The sequence below is a fragment of the Stegostoma tigrinum genome, chromosome 25, assembly GCF_030684315.1.
Source record: "Stegostoma tigrinum isolate sSteTig4 chromosome 25, sSteTig4.hap1, whole genome shotgun sequence".
Classification (NCBI taxonomy): Eukaryota; Metazoa; Chordata; class Chondrichthyes; order Orectolobiformes; family Stegostomatidae; genus Stegostoma; species Stegostoma tigrinum.
In genome coordinates, this window is record NC_081378.1 from 26,184,331 (window position 1) to 26,207,137 (window position 22,807).

At 39.7% G+C, this 22,807-nt stretch overlaps 1 protein-coding gene across 4 annotated transcripts in view; it reads right to left on the reverse strand.

Moving 5' to 3' along the window:
• Positions 1 to 22,807, reverse strand: part of sema3c (sema domain, immunoglobulin domain (Ig), short basic domain, secreted, (semaphorin) 3C) — a 163,334-nt gene that overhangs the window by 132,571 nt on the left and 7,956 nt on the right. Inside the window, exons 1-3 of one of the 4 annotated variants that reach the window (XM_048554275.2) lie at positions 20,855 to 21,433; positions 16,517 to 16,677; positions 8,449 to 8,588 (exon numbers count right to left, since the gene is read on the reverse strand). In XM_048554275.2, coding sequence (XP_048410232.1) covers positions 8,449 to 8,551 — 103 coding nt within the window. In that variant the 5' untranslated portion in view covers positions 8,552 to 8,588; positions 16,517 to 16,677; positions 20,855 to 21,433. Of the gene's footprint in view, positions 1 to 8,448; positions 8,589 to 16,516; positions 16,678 to 20,854; positions 21,436 to 22,807 lie in introns of those variants that run through there. The other 3 variants (XM_059654603.1, XM_048554273.2, XM_048554274.2) reach the window with 3 other exon arrangements.

Here is a 22,807-nt window from a genome sequence, read left to right on the forward strand (position 1 = left end):
TAGTAAGGGGAGGTCATGCCTGACAAACCTGTTAGAATTCTTTGAAGAGGTAAAACGTAGGTTCGACCAGGAAAACCCAGTGGATGTTATCTAGACTTCCAAAAGGCCTTTGATAAGGTGCCTCACGTGAGGCTGCTGAGTAAAGTGAGGGCCCATAGTGTTTGAGGTGAGCTACTGGCTTGGATTGAGGATTGGCTGTCTGACAGAAGGCAGAGAGTTGGGATAAAAGGCTCTTTATCGGAATGGCAACCAGTGATGAGTGGTGTCCCGCTGGGTTCAGTGTTGGGGCCGCAGCTGTCCACTTTACGTATTAATGACCTGGATGAAGGGACCGTGGGCATTCTGGCAAAGTTTACTGATGATACGAAGATAGGTGGAGAAGCAGGTAGTACTGAAGAGGTGAGGATGCTGCAGAAAGATTTAGACAGTTTAGGAGAGTGGTCCAGGAAATGGCTGATTAAATTCAACATGAGCAAATGCGAGGTCTTGCACTTTGGAAAAAAGAATACAGGCATGGACTATTTTCTAAACGGTGAGAAAATTCGTAAAGCAGAAGTACAAAGGGATCTGGGAGTATTGGTCCAGGATTCTCTAAAGGTTAACTTGCAGGTAGCGTCCATGATTAAGAAAGCGAATGTAATGTTGTCGTTTATCTCAAGAGGTTTGGAATATAAAAGCAGTGATGTGCTTCTGAGGCTTTATAAAGCTCTAGTTAGGCCCCATTTAGAATACTGTGTCCAATTTGGGCCCCACACCTCAGGAAGGATATACTGGCGCTGGAGCATGTCCAGCAGAGATTCACACGGATGATCCCTGGAATGGTAGGTTTAACGTACGATGAATGGCTGAGGATCCTGGGATTGTATTCATTAGAGCTTAGAAGGTTGAGGGGAGATCTAATAGAACTTACAAGATAATGCATGGCTTATAAAGGGTGGACGCTGGGAAGTTGTTTGTTAGGCGGGGAGACTTGGTCCTGTGGGCACAGTCTTAGAATTAGAGGGGGTAAATTTAAAACGGAAATGAGGAGACATTTCTTTAGCCAGAGAGTGGTGGGCCTGTGGAATTCATTGCCATTGAGTGCAGTGGAGGTCGGGACGTTAAATGTCTTCAAGGCAGAGATTGATAAATTCTTGATCTCACAAAGGAATTAAGGGCTACGGGGAGAGTGCAGGGAAGTGGATTTGAAATGCCCGTCAGCCATGATTTAAATGGTAGAGTGGGCTCGATGGGCCAAATGGCCTTACTTCCACTCCTAATGTCTTATGGTCTTATAACAGGACAGTAAGGAAGATTTTACAAAGACAGAACAGTGTGGTGGGTCATATGTAACGTGACATGAACTCAAGATCATGATTGAGGCTGTCTTCACGGGTATGAAACTTAGCTATTAGCTTCTGCTCAGCAATTCTGCATTGTTGTGTGTCTAGAACGCCATGTTGGAAGATGCTTACTCAAAAATCACAGGCTTAAAGTCATTGACTGTTGAAGTATTCCCTGATTCGGAGGGAACATTCCTGTCTGGTGATTGTTGCACAGTGCCCAATCATCTTTGTCATAGCATTGGCATGTTCCTGCCAATAATACCATGTCTTGGGCGTCTTTGCCTGCAGTGTATGAGGTAGTCAACATTGGCCGAGACACACGCGTATCTGTCATGTACATGGTGGGTGGTGTTCTCACGTGTGATTTTTGTATCTATGTCAATGATCTGGCATGCCTTGCAGAAGTTGCTGTGACAGGGGTGTGTTGTGTGTAGTCAATGTTGTCCTAAAGGTGGGTAGTTTTCTGCGAATGATGGTCCATTTAAAGGTTGGGTGGTTGTTTGAAGACGAGAAGTGGAGGCATGGGGATGTTTATCCCAACCAGTCTAGCACCGTCACATCCACATCAAAATATAACCGAACTGTGATTCTTGCTTTCGGTGCTTCAGGTGTGCATCCTGAAGAATTTCGAAACCAGTGGATTGCATTTCCCATAAGAAGTGCTAATATTTTGTATTCTCGGCTGTTTCAACTTTTAATGGAGTTGTCTCTAAACATCCAGAAAAAGATGATTAAGGCAAGAAAAATGTAACATTTGGCTGCACTTGTCTTAACTCATCCATGCATACAGAACAGAATGTATTTGAAGATATCTTGATGTAGGTTAATTCCGGCTATTAATACCGAGACATCAGGCGGATTGAACGAATTTTGCATGACCCTGCTGGAAATGGTAAAGTTCCTGGAATAACTTTGAATGTCAGAGCAAAAATATATGTTTCAGATGATCTTATGTCTCAGAAAGCCCACATTCCCACATACCTGTCATGCACACCAATTTCAACTACTTATTAGGTCAATGAAGCAGTGTGCCAGTGGTGGAACTGAATTTGACTGTTCTGAGCACACGTCAACTTTTAATGCATTGAAGTTTTCAACTTCTGTTAAACAGATATAGTGATGCTTATTACTTTAAGGCAAGCTGCAACAACAAATTTACGTTCTTGTATAAAAGGACCATTATAAAATTTTCCAAGTTCCTCTTGCACCCTCCATATGACAAGTCCCTTCTTTGGAAAATTCCCATGTGAGCCGAGTTTGAATATGAGTTAAGTTCCCATTGAGTTTGCTGTTGTGTGCAGTTATTCAACAATTCCTTTGTATTGAAGTTGCGTATTCAGTGCATGCAGCATTGTGTGCTGTGTGAAGGAGGAAGTTCTTAAACAATAAGCTGACTTTTTGATCTGCTGCCCTTTGGTAGCACTGCAGTCCAGAACAGGGAAACAAGATTCCTTTCTGTTGATATGTTAGAAGAGTGGGTTAGAGCATCAAAGCCAACTACCTTCTGATTACTTTCACTAACTGAAAGCTGCTAGCCATTATGACAATGGATAATGTATTTAATCATTTTGACATTGTTTCCATTTGAGTGGGTGAAACACCAGAATTAAGAACTGGAGTTGGGTGGGGGCGGGGGTGGGGGGGGGGGGGGTGATGGTGGGTGGTGGGAGTCAATCCTATCCGCAACCAGGCTAATCTATGCCCGAGCTAACAGTGCTTTTTGATACCAAAAATATCACGAAACCAGTTGTCTAGAAGGCAGAACTTTTGTACAAAATACATGATTGAAGCAAATACATTTTCATGTAAGTGAATCAATCAAATTTGTTACAGAACTTGGTGTTCAAAATGCTCGTAATAAGATAATCCAGGGAGGAATTTGCTGCAAGTAGTTCAAATTAGTGATAGTCCCGATTTCCCCTTTTGATTGATGAATAAAAAGGAAACAAATAACTAAACCCATTGGTTCCGAGGGTGCCATTTCCCCCTCCCAGCAAATGGAGTGGAAGGTGGTGAGAAAGGTAGGTAACTGGGCAAGTGGTCCCTACTGAAATATTTATCCCTTTCTCACCATTGCAGCAATTAGATGCTGGGTGAGAGAGAGTCATGGATGAATTTCTTGACTCACCAGCAACTAAGGCCTTTAATGGTCCATAAACACCCACCCAAGGGCTTCAATGCACAATGGACTAATTACAAGCCTTCACGGCAGCTTGGAAACATGGCTGGCTCCTGAAGTCAAGGCGACCTGCCTGCTGGTGAGGGGACAGCCTACATGTGGCCTGGTCAGGGCCAGGGCTACAGGTCATGGTGGTGGTACCTGAAAGCCCCTGTCTTGATGTCCCCCAGCCCCGTTCTCCCTGCAAACCCTTCCCAATTTGATCCAAAAGATAAAGACTCCCCTTCTTGCTATGGAATTCCCTGAAGCCTTGGCCACTACTGATAAACTCTAGGTCACAGAAGCTGCTGGTCTCTGACTGACCAGGCTCTGGCATGATGACATATCAACATCAGGGTCTGTGATGGAGATCGATCTCATGCACTTTCTCGCTGGTGGGAGCAGAGGGTCAGTAACCCCTGGGCATGCCTATCCTACATTTAGGATGCAAAATGGAAAATATCAGTCTGAATCACTGCAATAACAATCTGAATTAAAATAACTTACAGCCAGGTATATGGTGGATAAAAAAAAACATTCTGCTGAAAATTCTACATTTTATATTTCTAACCATGCCTCACAGGTTTCATACTGGTTGCAGCCTGTGGGCCCGGCCATATGCATGCAATTGTCTTGACAACTCAAAATATAATGAAGTATGATACTTTGATTGTTGTGTCTAATTGTTACTGATTATTCATTTTCCAAATTAGGAAGCATTTTAGCACCAAATAAAGAAATAGTGGAATGTTCTCACTTTCAAGGAAAATGCTCCCCCATGATTGTAAAGCTAGTTTCAAAATAAATTGCCAAAAGCACTAATGAGGCTTTAAGAATATAGACATAATGGCCCTTATAGACTGCAGGAGAGATTGTATTTTTATTTCACTGTAATTAATTCTAATGCAACAGGAGATCCTCAACAAGCCAAATATTTGACCTTTTCTTTCTCTGGAAATATGCATCAAAATCTTAATGTGGTACGTCAGAGAATCAGAAAATAATCCATCTCAAGTCCCAGAATTGTAAAATTGTTTTGTTTCTCTTTTAGACTTGGCTAATAGTGCACTATGTAGGGAAAAATCAATGTTTTGTACAATCTTTAAAAGCTGTTGTCACTAGGCCAAAACATGGTGGCAGAGTTGCAAAAGTGAAACCAAAGATTTAAATTTGTTAATTTAAACAGGAAGATGGAGTCCGCCAGCTGGTTGAGTCTCAGATTTAAGACCAGAAGGTCATGAGTTCACTCAAGTCTCAACCTTACAGGCAATGCAGGAACTTGCAGCATGGCTTGTTATCCTACTATTTGGCAATAGTGATCCATGTGACAACCATTAGACCTGCTCGAGTCTATCATTTGTGAATAATCTCTCACTGACCGACAACTGACAACACATATGGATGTTGAATATTTAAATGATGGGAGCTGAGCCTCAATTAAAACTCACTCCTGGTGTTTACCAATGCATTCAGATTGCTAATAACTTTGAACTTCCACTTTCTCAAGGCTAGTTGAATTAAATGATTAATGGGAGAAACTGAAAAAGATCATCCAAATTGTATGACCCTCAACTATTTTCCTAATTTGATGTTTGTACAGAAATTAAACTTCTGTGACATACTTACAAAAGCCCTCTGGAATGACAAGTGCCTTTAGAGAAATTAATGGACATGTGGTAATAAGAAGCAGATCTGTTTACTGTTGGCTGTTCAAGTGCTAATGGCAGCATTATTCACTAGGTAATAATGTTTCATCACAGAGTTATAAAGAATCTAGGAATGGCTTGAAAGTTTTTAAAAAATGCAGTCTTTGAAATAATGATTAAGACTGGCTACATAGGCTTTTAAAACTGGCTTTCCTTTACAAATCCAGAAAGTGAATATATTTGCAACACAGACAATTATTCTCATAGACACTTTTATTGAGCTATCACAAATGTAACTATAGAACAAAGGCCACCTGGAGTTACCATATTGTGAGCAACACATGCAACTGAAACCCATTTGGGCTGTTTTGCAGAATTATAAAGCTTGACGTTGGCAAATCCAGTCATTTATGCTGATCTTTTTTCTTTTACCATTAACAAAGGTTGCACCTTTCATCTGTTTACTCTCATTGACTATTATTCAATTGTAATAATCGTACATTTCACTCAATTCTGCTAGGAAACAAGAAAGTGATTTTAATATAATATCCGTCACACAATTCTGCCAACCTCCAGGTCCTATTTCACTATCAATTCTTACTAACAGTCAGTTTATGCCTGTTATGTGGTGCTCAGGGCAGTAGCTGTATAATGGCACTTTAATTAGTGTAACAATGTTCATGGAATAGTAGACTACTGCAGCACAGCACAGAAGCAGCCACTGGTCTGCCAAATCTGCAATAGCTCTTTCAAAAAAAAAATTCAGATCATCTAAATTTTCTGATCATTCCCCATATCCCTGTATCTTTTCTACTTCAATAATAATCAAATTCCCTTTTAGAAGATATTACTGAATTTGTATACGCCATCCTATTAGACAGCATATTCCAAATTCTAAGCATTCATCGCAAAATTAAGTTTTCTTCTTTTTTGTTTCTAGTCCTTTTGCTGATGATCTTTACATTGTTCCTTCTGGTTACTAATACTTCAATCTTTGGAAACTCTCTTTATTTAGCAACTTCATGATTTCAAACAACTCTGATCAAATCTCTTCCTAATCTTCCATGCTTGAAGGAAAACAAGCCCTGCTTGTTCAATCTGTCCATGGAACTACAGGATTTCTGGAACCATTCAAGTAAATCTGTTCTGTACCTTCTCCAAAGCCTGACTAAGTATTAGATCAGGCTTAGATTCTTCTGATACTCTCAAATCATTTAAGATTGCTTTCATCAATTGCCGACTATCTAGAACACTACCTCAGAATGTGTTGGCAGATTGCTAAAACTTTGTAGCAAGTGAAAAGTAAGCAATAGCCTCGGGTGCACATTAGCTACAGAAGGAAAGTAATTTCAACTTTCAGAGGCTGTTGATGTGCTTACAAACAGCAAGTTAATAAAAAAAATTGACAATTGAGATGAAACTATTAAAGTGCTGGTTGCATTTTAGTTGTGGCAGTAAATTCTCTGATGTGAACTTAATAATGATATATTTACTTTAATATTCAATGCTTTTAAGCTAAGGAATTACTGTTTGAATCAAAGTGACTGCTGCTATAGAAGTCAGATGGGGTGATTAATCAAGTATCAATTGAGATCAAGTTAAGTAATAACATGCGAATGAATTCCTTCAAAGTCAGAGTAAAATCTAGGTTATCTAAATGATGCAATACCTAATGGCTGGCACAGCTTGATTATCTTCCCTCTGTATACGGAATTGAAGCAGGACGCCCACATGCCTGAAACCGGAATCCTGAATTGGTTTTGGGCATCACATCAGTGCAAACCTGTGGGCGAAGCAACTGTTCTGCTGACTTATTTACCCCAGTTTTGGGCATGTGTTCAGTATCTTGTCCACAAAGCACTTATAATCAGAGTCAGGGGTCATTGGGTATGTCAGGGAAGCATGATATATGCATTCATATTCAGCATATTTTGCTGCGTTCTTAACATTCTCAAGTTTGCCAGCTCAAATTTCTCCCAATTGACACAAGGACTGGAAATGTCAATCTGCAGGATTTCAGGAGAGCAGAGTTTGTTGACAGTTTCATAACTGACATTTGATGAATGCCTTTGTACTGAAGGTTCTGACACCACTGCCAGATTTTCACAGGAAGAAATGGAGAGAACACAATCTTAAATTTTTTATGTTGCTTCCATGAGAGGAACATTTTACATTTCTTCCGAATATACTATTTTTATCTAACTCATAGCCAAAATCATCTGATCTCAATAAATGTTAGTCTTGCATTAAAAATACTTTTTGACAAAAAAAAGTAATGCTGGTTTTTAGCTTATTGGTAGCATTTCTAGTTCTGATTCAGAAGGTATATGAACAACCCAATCCCATTCTGTGTGAATTGTGATCAAAGTTCACATTCCACATTCTGGGCTAATGTTCAATGTCCTGATGAAGGTTCTAAGCTTGAAACATCGCCTCTCCTGCTCCCATAAAGCTGCTGTGTTCTCCAACTCCACACTGTATTGACTGACTCCAGCATCTGCAGTTCTTGTGATTTCCGAAAAGAAATGATCACCTCCAGCCACCTCCCCTGATAGATGACCCTTCCTCCCTCAGGTGACCTGGTAATAACAAAACTGTTTCCAAGAAAACAACAAAACCTTTTAAATAATCAGACCAGGATCTGAGCTCTTGTCTCCTTCCTCCCTTCACTAAATTATCAAAACTTCAATGCTGTCACTTTACAGGCTCAAGTTCAATGTCCTGCTTTCATTGTTGAGTTAGATATGTTAAACTTAGTTAGATACTGTTTAACACAAAAAGATGTTCAAATGGAAGCAAGTAAATACATTCTTCTGTAGTAAAGGAAAATAAATGCATATTGTTCCTTCATTTCAGATGTTCTGCCTCTTAGTGCACAGAACATAACAGCTACTCATAATAAAATTCCTAAATATTCAAGCCTGCAACTTTTGCTTGCTAAAGTAAATATGAGATCGACTTACACATAATTGAAGAAACAGTCAATATAAAATATAGGTAGTATTCAGAAGCTGTTTTCATTTGAGCAAACTTATATTACTCTTAGTTCCTTGTAAACCAACATCAAATCTCGCTATACTTCAGAGCACTTCCATATTCAACCTTGAATAAAAAAGACTCTGCATTCGATCTTTGCAGACAATCTGACCTCAGTAATTTCCACAATAATGTAATTACAGATGTGACCTTTCTGCACCACAGAGACCGCTTTCTTCAGTTTCTTTCAGAATATTTCTGCCTTGCAAACAAAATGAACAGCATCAAGTGGATATTTAACAGTATCGGACATAGAAATGTGCATTTTTAATGTTGCACTTACCTTCAGATGTGAGGAACACACGTGGCAAGGCATGCTGGTGGCTGAAACCTTTGCTGGACTCCAGAAAGATTCCCAGAACAGCAAAAAGAAATAATTTCCCCATTTTGTGAACTTTCAATACTCTGCCAGGTCAGAATAAGCTGCAGGAAATAAAAAGAGAACTGTTAGACCAAAGCTTTAAAAACAAACCATCACATTGCAAGATTTCTAGAGAAACAAACATGTTTTAATTCATTTTTTAAAACGGCTACCCTTTTTCTTTGTGGGGGGGAGGGAGGCGAGGGTGAGTGTGTGAGTTCCCAGTCTAGTATCAGATTGAAACATTTTAAAATGTTTCAGAATATATTAACTTGCCCAAATGTCCTTTCAATCATAACAAAACACTGAACTCCTAAGAAATCCTGCCTGTGTTTTTATACATGAAAAGTGACTTATTCAAATCTGTAGGAGAATCAATTTGAATCAGTGGAGAACTTTATTTCTACAACTGGCAATTTTCACCTCTCCAATGTTGCCTGACTGATTTGTTCCTGTCTCATATCATCTGCTGCTGAAAACTCTACTCATGCCTTTCTTACCAAATGGAGTTGGATACTCCCAAGCACTGATGCCTAGCCCCCCACATTTCCCCCCACCCCTCCCCCGCCCCCCGTAAGCTTGAAGCCATCCAACTTTCTGCTGCTTACATTAAGTCTTATCCCTGATCTACATTAGCAAAGTCTTGGTTTTAAAGATTCTTATCCTTATTTTCAAATTCCTCCATGACCTCAACCCTCTGTCACTTTGTAAACTCTTCCAAACTCACAACCCTCAGCTTTATCTGGTATTCCATTTAATCTGGCCTCCTGTGCATTTTAGATTTTAATTGCTCCACCATTGCTGGTCCTGCCTTCGTTCTCCTGGGTCCAAATTCTGAAATATGTTTCATATAACTCGCTGCCTCCTTACTTATTTTCCTCCTCAAGATATTGCTTAAAACCTGCATCAAGCCTTTGGTTATCTGATCTGACATAGATTAGTGACATACTTGTGTTTTATAATGATTATGTGAAATATCACACATTTCATTAGATTGAAAGCATTACATAAGTAGCTTATTAAAATCAGTTTAAATAGTAGAAAGACAATAATTATGTTGTTCAGATTCCACAGTTGTATAGGAAGAGCCAGGGACTGTAGATTTGGCACCTACTTCACTACATGTTGCCCAGTGTTGGAATTAATCCCATTTCACATAATTTTAGCTTTATAACACTAACTTGCTCCAACCAAAGCAGCACAGCATTTAGAAAATTAACTTCTTCTGCTAGTCTTACATTGAAATAATCTTTCCAGCTGTTTGCCATCTTCATTGTATATAGACAAGGTCCATTCCTGGAAAAACCTGAAGCAGAACATTGTTTCTGTCGACCACACCAGTGGTGGGATATTGTGTATGAAAAATGCAAACACTTGCTGGTTTTCTGGCTTTGAGGCATAAATATTTGTCTTTCTCTTTGAAATAATCCTTAGAGTACATTGTCACCACTTGCATGAACATCATGGCACACATGCCAACTTTAATTATTTTATGTAATTTTATGTACCAGTCACTTTGTTTGTATAGGAACCAACTTTAATCCATCTATTAATGACAAAGTATTTTGTGCTCTTCATAAATGACACTGACACTTTAAAAAAATGCATTTGTAGATAATGTTCTTTAATTGACTTAAATTGAAAAGAAAACCCTTTGAAATACATTGGAGTGAAAGGGAACTATGTAGCGATGATTTAGTGTAATAGTGTTCAGGTAGCTAGCTGAATACCAAAGAAGATTAGAAACTGCTGGCTAATCATAATTGGGTGGTTTGATCATGGAGCATAGAGTTTGAATTAAAGGCAACATATGGTAAGCAGATTTAAGATCCACCATTGTTATTCAATATCTTGATTTATAACAAGATTCAATTACATTCATTTGTTCTACATGGAGAATAAGCATGCATGTTTTACAACATTCATGTGCAATAACTTCAATGTTAAACCCACCAATTGTCACAAAATACTTTTGCACTGTGTAATAATTAGCATGTTCACTTTTCAGTCTTCCATTCCCAACACCATTCTTTTTGTCTTTTGCAAACCATAGTGAGTCTTCAATTGATTTCTCAGTTCCATACTGGATCTGGTTTTATATCAAAGAAGCTAATATTGACCTACAAGATGGATTTGGGTATCACAAGGCTAATTTTATGAGCGTACCTTTTCAATCAGGAATGTTACATAGAAAACTGCAGGATAGTCACCTTGACGCTGTGACTCAGGCTTTATATGAGCCCCTACTGGGATTAAAAGATCACAATTACAATATCTCTCAGGTTGTTGAGTCCCTAGAAGCACAAAATACCCATTAAAAAACATTTGCTGATACTAGTCATTTATTTCTATTGAGAAACTTTAAAAAGGTTTAAAGTAAAGGGCGACACCAAAGTTGAAAGAAAAGAGTATATCAAGAATTATAATAAAGAGATAGCAAGATTGTTATACTAATGCCACGTCAATTTGTGACAGTGCTAAAGTGTAACAGATGGCTGGGAATATTTTCCAAGGCTCTGCGATTATTTTGCAGCTGGGATTGTGTGACATTGTTTATGAAACCACATCTGATTCCCAAAAGTATGTAAAAAATTAGATTTATTTGTGGGCTTTTTAAAAAAACTTGACATACACACATTTCCAGGCATGATTTCCCCTTTAAACTTGTCCCATTGGTGTTCATGCCTTCAGTTAGTGGAGATTAATTTTCTGTACATCTGCCAACTGATATCATGATGTCTACCAGAATTTTCCAGGCACCTGCCTGTTGGAGATTCTTTGGTGTAAAATAACAGGGTTTTGTTTATTTTTCCCCTCACCTCATGCAAAACTGCCAACAAGCCACTACCCATGGGTTAATGGACAATGTTATCACCTGCGTTATTTTGAACCGTGCAGCTAAGAAATGTTCCAATATCAAACTCCAACGTATGCTGAATTTGTCAATTTTATTTGGGATGGTAGTGGAGGTGCTACAATTTGCCTCAACACTCCTTGGGTGAGCAGAGCAGATATAGCTGATGTACACTCATAACTGGTCTCCAGTGAAAGAAGAGTGGGATCTCCTGTGGCTTTACTGGACAAGGAAATGTGTTATCTTTTGGCATAGCAGGAAAAAAAGTGACTCAAACTTAAAAACATTCTCTGTTATTTAGTTAGTCCAGGTCTATAAAGTCAGTGCTGTAGAATGGAAACAGTGACAAAGTTGAGACTTTTGATATCCTTCCTCAGCGTTTTACTTACCCAGCAGAAGGCACCTTTAGCAGCAGCAGTGGCACACAGGCTGAAAGCAGGCTTCTCTGTGATTACCACTAGTGCACACTGTGACTTGGTTTGCTCATGGCCAGACGATTGGAGGTTGGAGAGGTGATCATACAGAAAGCTAAGATGATCATGCAAGGATTGGCTGTCCAACACAATTCTTTTTTTCCTGAGATTTTATTTCACCTGACAGCTTGAGAACTGTGAAACCTCAATCATTCCACAACAGCAGATGAACCTAAATGACAGATTGTTTGGGCCTCAGGCTATTGCCATCTGCCTTGCTGTAGATGCTCAGTTACCTGTGATACTGAGGTGCTATAGAAATGTTAACAATTACCTGCAGAACTTTCAGATCTACCCCAAATACTCGATTATTATATCAGGAGTCTTCTCTGTATTTGTTATTACAAACATTATGAAATGAATTGAGTTACATTCGATCCCATGTTCTCCAGTGTGGCTTTAGCTAACTAGCTCTAGATAACTGTTTTAATTTTTATCCCCCCAAGTAGCAGCAACAATGAATAAGGCATAAGTATTTTAGCAGGAGTTACATCATACTTATAAATTGTTTTGTCAAATAATACAGTACAGTAGAGTGCTAACCACTTACACAATAAAATCACAACAAGTCAAATTGCTGGTGCTGCCCATAAATAATTTCATTTTCTTAAAATAAGAGATAACCAAAGGAAGCCCCGATGTAACCGAATTTGCCAACAAACATGCTCTACAGCAAAAAAAAAGCACTGAAAATATGTAAAAATGTCATTTTTCAACTTGCTCACTCCTTAAAATATAAAGTGTACAGCCATTGTAAAAAAATTGAAGCATTTTGGGAGTAAGCTCTGGAAAAAACAGTAATCTTCTTATGCTTAATAAGCTGTGGTTGAAGAGTCACCATGTCAGTAATTCCTACTGATATCGTTTCTGTGTTTTCATGTTGCAGTGCAAAATCCTGGAATTTCTCTCTGGCCTTTGTGGCTTCAGCTAGGGTAGTGGGTGAATGGATAGGCAGATGTCCATCAGACTCTCCGGGGTCATCAGGTTGACAGTCGTCTCCTTCTTCCACAGAGATTTTATCCACTTTCCTAATCCATGCCTCCAAAAATGCTAAAGGTTATCTGGGCAGTTTTGTTAGCCTCACATTGTGAGGATAGTGTATTGACATGTAAATGACTTCTAGGACTGTACTCTCACAAGAGTGGTAGATTTTTGGTCTCATCCACATTGGTGCATTATAGCAGTGACACAGGATCATAGAATCCCTACAGTGTGGACACAGGCCATTCGACCCAACAGGTCCATCCTCCCATCCAAAGAGCACGCACCCAGACCCATCTCCATTCTCCTATCCTTTCCCTGTAACCCTGCATTTCCCGTGTCCAACTGCCTAATTTACATATCCCTGGACACTATGGGGAATTTAGCATGGCCAGTTCACCTAGCCTGCACATCATTGGACTGTGGGAGGAAACCAGAGGAAACACACACAAAATGTGCAAACTCCACACAGACAGTTGCCAGAGGTTGGAATCAAACTCAGGTCCCTGACACAGTGAGGCAATGCTAAACACTGAGGTACTGTGCCGATATGTTCCTTGCTTCGCTTTCCACCATTATATGTTTCATTGTTAAACATTAATGATTGATTGAGTTAAAGATCATAAAACAATCCCATATCATTTATATTATAAAAAGGGGTTCCTTTTTGATGACCATAATGATGACCATTTTGCACCCATTGCTGTAGGCCTGCATGTGATTTAGCATGTCCTACTCCTGCTCTGACTCGCACAGTCATATGCCAAGAGCATGGAGTTTTGCTCATCTGAAGCTGCCAGTCTGCAACTTTGAGTTATTTCAGATAACCCAATAGGAGGCTATCTATTCTGCCAACAAGAATGGCTGGCAACTGAAAATCTGTATGTAATGTAGTTATCCAAATTTGACTCCTTACAATTTGACTGAATGAGAAATGCACCATAATAACTAGGGATTTGTTTGTGTGCGCATGTATGTTTTAGCCCCTGATATAACATAGTTATAGCTGACAGCATTTAGTTGAGCAAATGTCAGAGTTTGTTTAACCTTTGTCCTCCTCTCTCCTCTTACCACTTAGTGCTATAGTAGCATTCTTCCACTCTAGTACTTAAAAACAAAAGTGCCCAGTCAAATTAGGGTTTACTCGACAGATACTATCCACACTGAAAGATTGCTATGTTTTGTATTCTTACCAGCATGGTATTGAAAATAATTGTTCTGCTAAGTCCTGTGATTACAATAGCAAACATAACCGATAGGCTTCTAACACCTATGTTAACATGGACAGAATCCTTCCCTTGCGCAGTCAGGACATTATCACTTAAGTAATTCCTTATATAATTGGCTTCAGAATTGATCTTTCTTTGCTATGTTGACATGTGGAATTTAAACTAAATGAAGCAACATTTTCGAAACCACATTCATTCACACAGAGTGGATTTTCTCTTCTCAAATATGAAACATTTAGAATAGAATACATTCCATTACATAATGCATACTTCATATTGTGAAGTCAATTACAGAGCTGTAATTGACTTCAATATATTGGACACATGTCACAACAAAAATCATTTCAGTATGAGAAGCAATCAAGTTTGAGACAATAATTTGAGACTTTTTTAATGTCATACATTATATTGTGATATTAATGAAAACAGAGTCCGCAGATGTTAGAAAAACATTTTAGATAGTTCTCAATGAACTGGTTTTCTTATTCTGCTATAATCCCAGAGTCAGAAAAAGCTAGAAGAGACTTGGGCTTTTTAATCTAAAATCAGAAAGCTGATTTTGTACACAAAGAAAGTTGATAGTCTATCTGCAATTCTCTTGTAATTTTGTGGAGTACTGGAGAATCCTCTTGTTCAGCTTTCTGTGCAAAATCAAAATAATTCTCTCTTAACATTCCATTTAAGTTGCTCATAAAATAGATTTAGGCTCAAGTGGCAGAAGAACACTCTATTCTATCTACAATAATATGTTTTCAAGTAAAATGTATCTTCTAAACAGTAAATGTACAAAATATGATATGTTAGAAACATCAATTCTGAAGCCAATATATAAGGAATTACTTAAGTGATAATGTCCTGACTGCGCAAGGGAAAGATTCTGTCCGTGTTAACATAGGTATTAGAAGCCTATTGGTTATATTTGCTATTGTAAGTGATAATGTCCTGACTGCGCAAGGGAGGGATTCTGTCCATGTATTTGGGGGAGGGGTTTGGCTGAGAGGAACTCAAAAAATTTTAAAGCTATTCCAAGATAGTATTTGAGTAACAGTTTTATAATGCCATTGCTTAATCTTAGATTATATGTCCTTTACTCGTGATTTTTGACATAATCAGATCATAAGCTGCAAATTCAGTTAGCTGCAGCATATTATTTTGCAAGGTGACATTGTACTTTTCACAATTGTGGTAATTCCTGCATTATGCCCACTAAATTTTTGTAATAGGTCAGAAATGCTTTTCCCACATTAGAAAGTTCACTTCATTTGAGAATATTTCTAGGAAGTCTTACTTTAGTAGTTGATTATCTACAAAAATACATCAAGATAGCTTGTAAATTTTGCAAAATGACTTTTTTTTATTTCACAGAGGAACCTATGTGCCGTAAAATACTGATTTAGATTTGAGGAAATGCAAAGATCATAGTTAAATTCTTTGAATTAAAAAAATGCAATATTTCTAACCCTTGGCCTGTTGGCACCTGCAGGGAAAATGATGCCTTCTTGGACTGACCACCTCTGTTGTTCTTCACTTACACATATCAGTGAAAACAATATTAATGACTTAATGAGTCTTTTTAAAGATCCAGCATAACTCTGCTTCACTGATATTAATTCTAAACATGTTGTTCTTCCATATTGGTCTCAACCTGGTGCAGCAGTCTTGTCCGAAGGGGCTGGTCTCAGCCTGGTAGAGCAGTTTTGTCTAAGGGTGGTTGGGGTGGGGGATGGAGGGGGGGGAAAGAGGTGTGGCAGTCTTGTTCAAAGGGGGTGGTCTCAGCCTGATATAGCAGTCTTTTCCAAGGTTGGGGGAGGTAGTAGTGGTCTCAGCCTGATATAGCAGTCATGTCTGGGGGGGGGGGGGTCTCAGCCTGATAAAGCAGTCTTTTCCAAGGGGGGTGGTCTCAGCCTGGTACAGCAGTCATGTCCAAGGTCGAGGGGGGGGGGGGGCGGTCTCAGCCTGGTATAGAAGTTATGTCCAAGGTGAGGGGGTGGGGGGTCTCAGCCTGGTATAGCAGTCTTGTCAGAAGTCTCATCCCAGCTTGGAGTTCTTCTTTGGCAGCTTCCAGGAATTCCAGCAGCCAATGTGAGGGTCTAGTCTAGGTGCTAAGGTCTCATCTTGGCAAGGACGTTTCGTCTTGGTTTTGGAAGCAGCTTCTGGCTCTTCCAACAGCCCAGCATGAAGGCCTCATTTCAGTGTAGTGGGACGGTCTTGTCCCAGCCTTGTGTGACAGTCTCAGCTTGGTTTTGCAGCGTACTCTGAACCCAAGAGCTGTTGATGAACTGTGATCAATTTTTATCTGTAACTTCTGTCATTAATTTAGGCACCGTGGTACGGTACCGCATGAAACCTTTCACTGTATCTTCCTATCGAAATTGCTTTTGAAAATATTACCGTGTACATATATACACATGTTTAAAAGAATTAGAATTCTGTATTTCAATAACTGCACTAACCAGTATACAGTAGCCAACAGTTTGGTAACAGGGCTCAAATCAGAGCGCAATGATTCATCTTCCAAGATCATCCGGTCCAGAGTATGCTTCATGGAGCGCGATAAGAGGATATTGTGTTCCTTCTTCCAAAAATACACAGTGCTTTCTCTGTGATCAGCAGCCTGAAGGACAGCTCAGTAACAAGACAAATATATGAAAAAAAGTCTCATGATATGCACCTATATTGCATATATCCACATCACCCTTAACCTGCCAAATCAAATCTTCCCAAGGTTGTTCCCAGCTGGTCACAAGCCTCCATTTCTCTTTCCAACCTCCTGCCATGTCTTTTCTAAGCTCAATTTGTCTAAGACATACTTCTTCCCTTTCCCTCAATACCATTAGAGTATGAACAATCAACTCCTTGTTCTGACACAATGTGTCAGTGGCTAACATATTTAAAGTTCCCTCTCCTCAAACACTCTTTACCTCTCTTGTCTAAACATTTGTCATCACTTGTACTAAAAGAAAACATTCTTATCCTTGCAACTGCTACACCATCTCTAACGCTCTCTCTTCAAAGGCCCTTGAATGTATCTTCAACTGCGAAATCAATGCCCAATTTTCTTCCAACTCCATGTTTGAATTTGTCCCATTAGGTTTCTGTCCCTGCTAGAGTGCTAAAACACCTCAAACAAAAAGTCACAAATGGCATATTCTGTTATAGATTGATAAAATACTAGCAGACATTAGTAGGAATTGGATCTAACTGGATTGCTCTTTCAAAGAGCGGGGAGTCTCAATAAGCTGAATTATTGTATGATACAAGCAACACCTAGTCAAGAGGAAGAAGAAAGCTTACTTAAGGAAGCAAGGATCGGACAGGACTCTAGTGGTCTACAAGATAGCCAGGAAGGAACTGAAGAATGGACTTAGGAGAGCTAGAAGGGGGTATGAGAAAAACTTGGTGGGTAGGATCAAAGAAAATCCCAAGGTTTTCTATACTTATGTGAGGGACAAGAGGATGGCCAGAGAGTGAGGATGGGGCCAATCAGGGATAGTGGAGGGAATTGTGTGCGGAGTCAGAGGAGGTAGGGGAGGTTCTTAATGAATACTTTGCTTCAGTATTCATCAGTGAGAGGGACATTGATATTTGTGAGGACAGCATGAAACAGATAGATATGTTCAAACAGGTTGATGTTAGGAAGGAGGATGCGCTGGAAATTTTGAAAAATATGAGCATAGATAAGTCCCCTAAGCCAGACGGGATATACCCAAAGTTGCTACGGGAAGTGAGGGAAGAGATTGCCATCCCTTTGGCAATGATCTTTGCATCCTCACTGCCCACTGGAGTAGTCGCAGAAGATTGGAGGGTGGCAAATGCCATTCCCTTGTCCAAGAAAGGGAATAGGGAAAATCCTGGAAATAACAGACAGATCAGTCTTACTCCTGTGACGGGCAAATTATTGGAGAGGATTCTGAGACTTAGTATTTATGATTATTTGGAAAAGCACAGTTTGATTAGAAATAGTCAGCATGGCTTTGTGAGAGGCAGGTCATGCCTCACAAGCCTTACTGAATTCTTTGAAAATATGACAAAACATAGCGATGAAGGTCGAGCAGTGGATGTGGTGTATATGGTTTTTGGCAAGGCATTTGATAAGGTTCCACATGGTAGCATCATTCAGAAAGCAAGAAGGCATGTGATTCAGGAAAATTTGGCTGTCTGGATACAAAGCTGGCTGTCCAATAGAAGACAGAGGGTGGTAGTTGATGGAAAGTATTCAGCCTGGAGCTCGGTGACCAGTGGCATTACGCAGGGATCTGTTCTGGGGCCTCTGCTCTTTGTGATCTTTATAAATGACTTGGATGAGGAACTGGAAGGGTGGGCTAGTACGTTTGCCGAGGACACGAAGGTTGGTGGAGTTGTGGACAGCATGGAGGGCTGTTGTAGGTTGCATCAGGGCATTGACAGGGTGCAGAGTTTGGCAAAGAAGTGGCAGATGGAATTCAATCCAGGTAAGTGTGAAAATGATTCATTTTGGAAGGTCGAATTTGAAGGCAGAATACAGGGTCAATGGCAGGATTCTTGGCAGTGTGAAGGACCAGAGGGATCTTGGGGTCCACATCCATTGATCCCTCAAAGTTGCAACCCAAGTTCATAGGGTTGTAAAGAAGGCATATGGTGTGATTTCATTGGCAGGGGAATTGAGATTAAGAGCCATGAGGTTATGCTGCAGCTCTATAAAACTCTGGTTAAACCACACTTGGAATAGTGTGTTCAGTTTTGGTCACCTCATTATAGGAAAGATGTGGAAGCTTTAGAGAGGATGCAGAGGAGATTTACCAGGATGTTGCCTAAACTCGAGGGCAGGTCATATGAGGAAAGATTGAGGGAGCTAGGGCCTTTTTCATTGGAGTGAAGAATGAGGAGCGGTGACTTGATAGAGGTGTACAAAATGATGAGTGACATAGATAGAGAGGATAGTCAGGGATTTTTTTCCCAGGGCGGAAATGACTGCTACGAGGGGGCATAATTTTAAGATGATTGGAGGAAGGTATAGGGGACTTGTCAGAGGTAGGGTCTTCACACAGAGTGTAGTGGGTATGTGGAATGTGCTGCCGGCAGCGTAGTCAGAGACTTTTAAGCGACTCTTGGATAGGCACGTGGGGGATAGTAAAATGTAGGGTATGCAGGGTAAATTGATACAGGATAAATCAGCACAACATCCTGGGCCGAAGGGCCTGTACTGTTCTATGTTCTATGATACTATGAACTAAAAGCATTTAGAGCACTTGGTAATCAAAATATCTGAACATGCCAGAAGTAAGGGTGATCATATTGGATTGTGGTCTTATGTTTGAGTTTTCTGATTGGCCTATTGCATTGAGGTTTCCTTTCACCTCAACTAAAGCCACAGTATTAAAGGAGGGCAGGGCCTGGGAGGTGAGATTGTCAATGCTCAAATTTATCATATTCCCAGTTCACCAAATGAAAAAAAATCAAGGAATTAAAAATGAGCACCACGAGAATGATTCCAGTCTCTGTGTTTGGTAATCAAGCAGTTAAGACAAGGCATTAATAGAATAGATAACGATGCTCTTGGACTGGTTTCTGAAAATGATCACTTCTTCATGTCAGAGTCAGAATGATTGAGCATATGGCACATGGGATATCTTCCAGCATTCTATCACGACTATATCAGTTATCTGATGTCATGTATCTTTAAATCATTTAATTATTGCTCTCATTTATACTGCTTCCATAATGTGCTTGGCATCTAACAATTGATGGAAAAATGAACAGAAGATTGCACATCAATATCTGGTAAGCAATTAAAAGCAGTAACTTAATCTCCCTGACGTTTAAAAAAACACATAAGCTTTGCTTGTACTATTTATGACATCACCCATATTGAATTAGCACAGTTGTATCCAGCTACAAATATAGCGCAAAATTCAATAAACAAATGGCACTAATTACTTATATGTTGTAAGAAATTTATACCACAAATTGTTGATGTCAACTATCGCACTTAATTAAGTACAATTGTTTTAAAAAGTATGTATTGTAATATTATGGTACTCCAGAACCATGTATGAATCGCTCCTTGTCAATACTTGAAAGCAAAATTATAGAAAAGGTAAACTGGCTGCTTGAAAAAAAACTTGAATCGTTTGGAAATAAGAGTGAAACGTGATGGGGCGAAGGTAAATCACAATTTACAATCTTTCCATGGAGAAAATCCTTCTGACTGTTGCTGAATAAAACCAAGTGGAGCGGACACAGAATTCTAAATGATGATATTCTCTCTCATTCAGTAATGAAAACTGCTAGAGATGACAGCATGACAAAATGACATCACCGGCGAGTAGTAAGATATACATATCCATATGTAAAATACACCGTGCTCCTTGGAATATTTGTGAAACACGACGCACAGATGTTGTTACACATGAATGATCAAATACACACACCTGAAAAGTACTATCGTAAAAATCTGAACGCATTTCAATAATTTATTTTGGACATTATATGAATCAGATTTCAAATTTCTTCCGTGTTATATCTTAAAACGTGCATCGTGACAGAACTTCTAATCTCATATCTGGCTTCTATAGCATAATAAGGGATACAAAGAACATTATTTATAGACGAGTATAAATCAATCTGAGTTTTAAAAGTGCTGATAGCAGTTAAATATGAATCATTTACCATACATACTCATATCCTCATAATAGCATTAGACAATCAAACTTGTATTTGCAAATGTTCGTATCTTTAGCACACCAATGTGTTCACCCCAAACCCCACCCACGCATTTCCAAATCACAAAACAATACCGGATCAGTACCTACCTATGATCAGAGAGGTATCCTGCAGCAAACTGTTTTGTATGACTGGTGACTAGTTGATTTGTAGTTAATCAGTTTTAACGCTAAACAATTGACCATGGCATGGTTTGTTTAACACCTCGTTGGGGAAGCTCATTGTCTTGTTGATTCCTACCAATATAAAGGGTTTTCCTCTAACTGTTTCTTCAGATCCCTGTGACAGCTGAAATATACGTTCGTGCTCCTCAGTGTCAGAGCAAATAACAAGGCTGCAGTCACGGCGCTGTCTGGTTGGGGAGGGACCCAAAGCAAACTGTAGGTTTCCAATTACATGGAACACAGTGAGATTTGCGCTGTGGTCCGTTTCGCAAATCCTGCAGCTAACTCCACACTGGATTGTACGATTAGCAAAACATGATGCGCTGCTTGTAAATAATAATCAGATGACACCCTCTGCCGAAACGTGCTGTTGGAAAGTATAACATGAAGGATGTAGCGTGAAATTAAACAGCGTGTGTTTCTGATTGTACGGCGGCGAGTGCTTTTCTTCATCTGCTCCGAATCACTCTCTGCTCCACAAAGATACAAAGCCTTATGCATGAGCAGGACAGGGAGCACTGTCTGGTTTGATACATCAGTTCCTCTAAGGCAATTGCAAGATACATGATGAAAAGGAATAGAAGCCTGTATTTCAACAACATCACTAACCAGCATATAGTAGCTTACAGTTTAGAGACAGGACACAAATCAGAGTTCATTTAGTCATCATCCAAGATCACCATCCGGTCCAGAGTACGGTTCGTGGAGCAGCATAAGAGGACGCTATGTTCCTTCTTCCAAAAAAAATACACAGAGCTCTCTCTGTGATCAGCAGCCTGAAGGACAGCTCAGTACCATCATCACAGCCTGACATTAGCCAAGCATCTGCAGATGTTTTCAGCTCATGGTGTACATAGTGAAGCACTGCTTCCCAATCCTTCCTGCCCTCCATCACTGAGAGTTTAGGTGACAGTGCATGGTTGATGCTGGTGAAGCCACTAATTCTGGGTAAACCGACTAAGGCTGTCAAATCTCATAATACAAGTAGAGCTCTTGGAAGCAACAGTACCAGTGTTTTAGACTCTGTATGGCAGGGTGTCCAATTATGCTTCTGGTTGGTAACATGCTAAAATCAGTGAAGATAGCTATCATCACCCTCATCTACATCAGTCTTGTGTCAAACCCCTGACTGAGTCTGTCAGGATGGGTGGGGACATAAGAAGGGTAGTAATTCCAGGCAGTGAAGGCATTCAGGTCAAAAGATCCTCAATGTTCAGCTCAGATCTTCTGCTGTAGACATCTCAGATTCTCCAACATCTGCAGTTCCTATTACGTCTGATGACATAGCTATATCCTGTTTAGTCACAGGAGAGATGCCAGAGGATTGGAAAATGGCCAATGTTGCTCCTTTGTTTAAGAAGGGGAACAGGGATAATCCAGGAAATTACAGGCTGGTGAGGTTTACGTAAGTGGTATGTAAGTTATTGGGGGACATTCTTAGGTATAGGATTTACTCACATTTGGGGAAAATATGGACTTATTACTGAAAGGCAGCATTGCTTTATGCAGGGAAGGTTGTGTCTCATGAACTTGATTGAGTTTTTTAGGGAAGTGACAAGGATGATTGATGAGGGCAGGAGTAGATGTTGTCGATATGGACATTAGCAAGGTCTTTAACTATATTTGTCATGGCAGGCTGATTAAAAAAATGAGTGAAGTCACATGGGATTCACACTGATTGGATGCAGAACTGGTTTATTCACAGAAGACAGAGAGTAACGGTGGAAGGGTGTTTTTTTTCTGACGTGATCAATCGTGCTCCATGGGGATCAATGCTGTCTGCTATTGTTTGTAACATAGATAATGATTCAGAGGAGAATGTAGATGGCCTGATTAGTAAGTTTGCAAATGACACAAAGATTGGACGGAGCTGCGGAT